The 5,776-nt window shown below is 55.2% G+C and overlaps 2 protein-coding genes across 6 annotated transcripts in view; both read right to left on the reverse strand.

The window, feature by feature from the left end:
- QRICH1 (glutamine rich 1) overlaps positions 1-400 on the reverse strand; it is a 34,900-nt gene extending 34,500 nt beyond the window's left edge. For 2 of the 5 annotated variants that reach the window (XM_015587184.2, XM_025044870.1), the window contains exon 1: positions 102-400. The gene's annotated coding sequence lies outside the window, so the exon portion shown is untranslated. Of the gene's footprint in view, positions 1-44 lie in introns of all 5 variants that reach the window. The other 3 variants (XM_015587183.2, XM_006909072.3, XM_025044871.1) reach the window with 2 other exon arrangements.
- Positions 401-1,317: 917 nt separating this feature from the next.
- Positions 1,318-5,776, reverse strand: part of QARS (glutaminyl-tRNA synthetase) — a 6,638-nt gene continuing 2,179 nt past the window's right edge. The window contains 18 exon segments of the mRNA XM_006909075.3: positions 1,318-1,458; positions 1,874-1,999; positions 2,074-2,140; positions 2,234-2,361; positions 2,482-2,574; positions 2,744-2,848; positions 2,949-3,092; positions 3,181-3,268; positions 3,358-3,495; positions 3,610-3,702; positions 3,789-3,919; positions 4,018-4,126; positions 4,212-4,290; positions 4,407-4,506; positions 4,875-4,961; positions 5,138-5,223; positions 5,348-5,419; positions 5,751-5,776. The exon segment at positions 5,751-5,776 is cut by the window's right edge and continues 14 nt beyond it. Coding sequence (XP_006909137.1) covers positions 1,408-1,458; positions 1,874-1,999; positions 2,074-2,140; positions 2,234-2,361; positions 2,482-2,574; positions 2,744-2,848; positions 2,949-3,092; positions 3,181-3,268; positions 3,358-3,495; positions 3,610-3,702; positions 3,789-3,919; positions 4,018-4,126; positions 4,212-4,290; positions 4,407-4,506; positions 4,875-4,961; positions 5,138-5,223; positions 5,348-5,419; positions 5,751-5,776 — 1,723 coding nt within the window. The 3' untranslated portion in view covers positions 1,318-1,407.

Consider the following 5,776-nt stretch of genomic DNA (forward strand, 5'->3'; position numbering starts at 1 on the left):
GGCCTGCAGCCTCGCTGCATCCCTTCCCCTACTGGATCCCTCACCCGGCGACGTCGCCGCCGCCGCCGCCGCCGCCGCTCTACCCGCCGGCCCCGCCGCACCCGCTCGGGGCCCCAGTTCTGCCGTCGCCGCTCCAAGACCGACAGGATTTTCCCCTCACAGCTCCCTGGGCGCCATCTTACATTCAACCCTCACAGCCAATAGGTGCCGAATGCTTCTCTCGCGATAATCTGAGCGTCGGATCCCGCGAGACTTGAGGCTGCCTCCTGGCCAGACTTAAAGGGAACGCTTCTGCGGTGGAGGTAGGCCGGGCCTCCGGCTGCTGTATTGGCGAGGAGAGGGGTATAGGGCGGGACGCCCCGCCCTCAAACGCCCCTCCATGTGGGGCAGGGCCAGAGCGCGAGGTCTACCTAGCTTGGAGTCTAGGCAGGCAATGGCTCAAAGCGTGCTCTCTGGATCCACCTTCTGCCGCCAGCCCGGGCCTCCTTTGCTCGCACAGCCCGGCGCGGGGCGGGGCTCGCCTTATCGCTTAAGGTGGTCCCCACAGGCCCTGACTTAGGCCTGGCGCCTCCAGCCGCGTCCCACCTGGGACACCCCCGCGATTCTGTCCTCTCCTGTCCCTAGCACCCGGGACTCTCCTTTCCCCACTTCTGTCTTTCTAATTCAACCTTACGTAGTCCAGTCCACCTTAAAGCGAGCCTTTGGTAGCCTGCTGTTTGTATACAGGGAAAATGTGGAGGGTGTTAAAGCTGCAGGCACAGGCGTGCCTCAGCAATACCTCACATTGCCCTAGAGGGCAACCAGCCTGCCATACTCTTAGAAAAGGCCTCTGGGCCTTTGTACTTGTTCCTCCTGCCCTGGCAAACTACCTCTAGTCCTTTGGGACTCTCAGGAGTCATTTCCTGAGAGTACTGTCTTCCAAGCCCAGGCTGGGTCAGGAACCTCTGCTAGCCTCATGCAGGCCCCAGGGAGACCTCTCCTGCCTGGTCACTCCTGTCTTCCTCATATTATTGTGCCTGGCACATCATCACTTACTGAACAATTGGGCAGGGAGCCTGTCCTCTCTTCATCTACCTAGGCAGGCAGGCAGGCAGACACAAACTTTCCAGATCCTTCTGGCAAAGGACTCCTAACCAATAGAGCATCACTCCAAGGCCCGCCCTAACCTCAGACCAGATGCAGAGAATATCTTATCAGGCCCTTGAGCACCAAGAAGTGCACCAGTGGTTTCAAAGCTGTCAGTACTGCTGTGTGTGCACTGCATCAGCTGCCCACCCCCAGCCCCCGGGGTGCTGGGAGGAAAGACATAACACAGACTCCAGGGGGATTTAGCTGTTTTTTATTGACAAAGAATCTAGGTACCCCTAGCCTCCAAAAGGATGAGGTTAAGTCCATGGGGCTTCCAGCTCACACCTTTCCTGGGTCCTCCCTCAGTGTGACAGTCCGGTTGAAGACAAGCTGGAGGGCAAAGGGGGAAGAATGACCACCAAGCCAGAATCAGGCCAGGAGGCCAGGGTAGTTCTCACCAGATACCCCACCCCTACCCTCACCTCACTCATCCTAGAGGAACAGAGGGTCAGGAGACTCAAGTTCTCAATAACTGTATGACTTTAGGTAAGGGACTGGATTATAAAATGGGCCTCCATTTTATAATGCTTATAAAAACCTCTATGCCTATTCCTGACCTTAGGAGTAAGAAAGGAAGCGTCCAAATGAAATTATGTACATGGACCTCCTTTTTCCTCCTCAGAACATAAACCCCACCTCAGGTGGTGAGGATTAACTAAGGAAATATAGGTAAAGGGTGTGGCACAGTGAATGACAGCCACCACTATCACTGTTATGGAAATGCCAGGCAGATAAATTCAGAAACCTGTCCCTGGGAGCTGTCTGGATCCACGGAGAAGTAGCCAAGCCGCTCAAACTGGAATTTGTCGAAGGGCTTTGCCAGGGCCACAGAACAGTCCACTAATGCTGCCTCCACCACTTGTAGCGATGCCTGCGGACAGGGAACTCAGATGGCCATCTAGTCAGGGAGGCCCACCACCCTCACCCTACACGCCATGAGCCTACCGGGTTCAGGTCACTTAAGAATCCACCAGGCACCTCCGCAGGATCCTCAGGGTTTTTGTGCTGAAATCTGCAGCCAGAGTGAAGGTCAGACTCCAGCTGGGCAGCCACAGCAGGCAATGCCCATCTTGTACCTGCCCCCACCCCTGCTCTGTCCACTCACAGTCGCTCATAGAGGCGAATCTCACATGTCAGAGGCTGTGATACCCAGTGAATAAAGGACTTGGGCTTTTCTCCAGCATCTGCCCGCCTGCAGGTCACCTCCAGGCTTTCCACACAACCACTGGGGCCCTGAAAGTCGAGGGGGAGAAGCCTACAATCAGACCTAGGAACCGCTACCAGCACTGCAGGCTGCACCCAGATCCTTGCCCCAGCAGGCACTGCAGTAGGAAAGCTACAGCTGGCCCTTACCTTGATAACATGCTGCAACTCGATGACGTAGCCTGTGTGCCTCAGGCCGGCAGGCTGGCCCCATGCCAGGCGCTTATAGCCTGGCTCTGGTTCCTAGAGGTAGAAAGTAGGGTGGACACAAGAGGCTGCAAGGTCAGAAAGGTAGAAGAAACTTCTCCCCCAACCCCTGTGTCTGGCAGGGCTTGGTTCGTCTGATGCACGACGTAGATGGACCTCAGGACTGGGCTCAACAGCAAACAGGGCCCTCTACCCTCCCATTCACCTCTTTGAAGTCAGTCCTCTCAATGAAAACAATGGATCCAAAGGGAACCTGATGGAAGCCCTTGGTCTCATCAGCTGGAAAGTTGGGCACCTGGATGTCCAAGGACTATAGCAAGAGATGGGTGTCTGAGTCACAGTAGGTGCTAGGACACCACCCTGCCTCCCGACACACATACACATGTACACACACATTGAAGCAGACCCACCTTGACAGCAGGAAAATTGGTGATGATGACCTGTAATGGCTCCAGCACAGCCATGGCCCGTGGGGCTGTGTCATTCAGCACATCACGCACACAGGCTTCTAGCAGATGTGGTTCCATCGTGGTCTGTGCCACTGTCACCCCCACCTAAGAGGAAAGTTCAGCTTCAGTCACAGCCACGACACAGATTGCCATGCTCAGCCACCACCCACTCACCCAGCCTACTGGGCCATACCCGAGCACAGAAGTTGTTAATGGCCTCAGGTGGGAAGCCCCGCCGTTGGAGGGCTGTGAGCGTGAAGAGCCGTGGGTCGTCCCAGTCCCTGTGGGTAAGGTGGTGGAGTGAAGGCCTTTGAAAATGCATGCCACTAGTACCATCAACTTCTGATGAGCCAAACACCACCACACTTACCGCACAGCACCAGCTGCCACAAGCTGGAGAATCTTCCTCTTAGAGACAACCGCATAGTGCAGATTGAGGCGGCCATACTCCCACTGCACAGGGCAATAGACGTCCAGTGCATTGCACAGCCAGAAGTAGGAGGAGCGTCTGGGGTGAGAGCATGAGAGGGGAGAGTCAGGACCTCAGACGAGGGAGAGACCATAGGAAGGGCTGCTGGAATCTCACTGGCCCTACCCACCCCCATGGACCCAGATCCCTCACCGAGCCTGGAATTCCTTGGTGCAGAGTGAGTGGGTGATGTGCTCGATGGAGTCACAGAGGCAGTGTGTATAGTCATAGGTGGGGTAGATGCACCTGCAGGGCACAGGCAGTGGGCCCCACCATCCAGCCCCACTCTGCCCTACCCATGGCCCACCAAGCCACCCCATGCTCATACCCACCAGGTGTCCCCAGTGCGGTGGTGTGGTGTATACTTGACTCTATAGGCCACAGGGTCCATCTTGCCATCCTCCATCACCAACTTCATCCTCAGTGTGGCCTCACCCTCTGCAAACTTGCCCTTGCGCATTGCCTGAGGGGAGCAAGGGCTCAGGCTGCCAATCAGCAAAGGGGTATCTCATCCTTGGCATCTTGTCCCACCCTGATCCGGCTGCCCCTCCAGAACCCCACCTCAAAGAGCAGCAGTGACTCCTCTACGGGACGGTCTCTCCAGGGCGAGGGCAGCGGGTTGTGGCCTTTGAGCTCCTCTCCTCGCTGGTGGCACACATAGGCCTGGCCCCTATGGGGAAGGAAGGGATGTCAGTGCCCAGTATGGCTATGTCCTGGTTAGCTTGCCTGGCCCCACATCATGGCCCTGGCCTCACCTGTGGATGAGCTCTATAGCCCAGGCATACAGCTGGTCAAAATAATCAGAAGCATATGTCACCTTATAAGGTGTATACCCTGGAACAGAATGACATACAGTATGAGCAAACAGCCAGGGACACCAAATGGCCAGCCATGGCCCTACGAGAGGCACACTGACCACTAGCTCTGCTCAGGCCTTGCCCAGCCCATACCCAGCCAGGCCACCATGTCACAGATGGCAGTGAAGAACTTTGCTTCCTCCTTCTCAGGGTTGGTGTCATCAAAGCGCAGAAAGCAGATCCCATTGTTGGCCTAGGAGAGTCGCAATATCTGTGAGCTGCCACATCACTAGCTCCCACAGTCCCACTGTTCAAACTGGGCCATGCTCAGAGCTCTCCCATGTCAGAATTGGAAACATCTTCAAGAGTTTCACTGATCTTCCTGTATCTAAATGGTACCTCTTATACCAACCTAGATCTAAGAGAGATGACACTGGGAATTCCCTACAGAGCTTTTCCCTAATGAGCCCAATGGGTTCCTAAATATCTGTCACACTTCATGGCCTCTGTCTGCTTCAGGTACATTATAGGAGCAGCAGTGAAGGCAGGACACCTCTGTGGTATCCAGTCATGGGAGCGGCAAATAGTCACCTTGCTTCCTAGGTTCCCAGACACACTTACCTTGGCATAGCCAAAGTTGAAATTGATGGCTTTGGCATGTCCAATATGCAAGATTCCATTGGGTTCTGGCGGGAACCGGGTACGTATCTGAGATGAAGGGAATGGGAGCAGAAGAATCAGGTCAGAGCCCAAACTATCCAAAAGAAACAGATGCCCTTCTCACAGAGGCTACAGAGATAGGTGAGATGGGGCAGTATGGGAGCAGCCCAGGTCCGTAGGCAAGTGCTGATGACACTAGCCTGCCTGGCCATACTCCTACACACCTGTCCCCCAGTGATTTCCAGGTGCTGTTTCAGTAGATCCATGGTATGTGGAGTGGTCACATAGCCTGGGGTCTTGTAGTTCTCACCTGCCAGGACCAGAAACAAGCCTGAAGACCAGGCTGCAGACCAAGGCTCCCCACTCCAGATGCCTGGCTATGAGAGTTGCTATCAAGGTCCAGCCCTCCCCAGAGTTTTGCCCTGCCTGCTCACCAGGCTTGTGGAACTTAAGGGCCTCCCCTCGGAGCTGCTCCATCAGAGACAGGGTCTGGCCAGCAGTTTCGCCTGCAGAGAAGAGATCAAGGAAAACTTAGTCTCCTTGTGGACACAGCTACCATATCTGGCTCAGGGAGGCGCCTGTAGGTACTAGTATCTCGCCACCAGAATAGAACCAAGCGGGCCCCTCTTCCCAAAACCCCAAAGACAAAAGATACAGAACCAGACTTCTCATGCCTCCTTAGGCTGATCTCTGGGTAAAGAGAACAAAGGAAACACCAAGGCTTCCAGTCTTACAGCGAAAGGCAGGGTGTTGTGCAATGGACAAGGCTGTGGGATCCATGAGGTAGAAAGCTCGGAAGTCAGGGAGCTGAATAAGACAGAGTGTCAAGCCTCTCACCATTCTCCACCACATCCTTTGCTGTC

Source organism: Pteropus alecto, unplaced genomic scaffold, assembly GCF_000325575.1.
Source record: "Pteropus alecto unplaced genomic scaffold, ASM32557v1 scaffold53, whole genome shotgun sequence".
Lineage (NCBI taxonomy): Eukaryota > Metazoa > Chordata > Mammalia > Chiroptera > Pteropodidae > Pteropus > Pteropus alecto.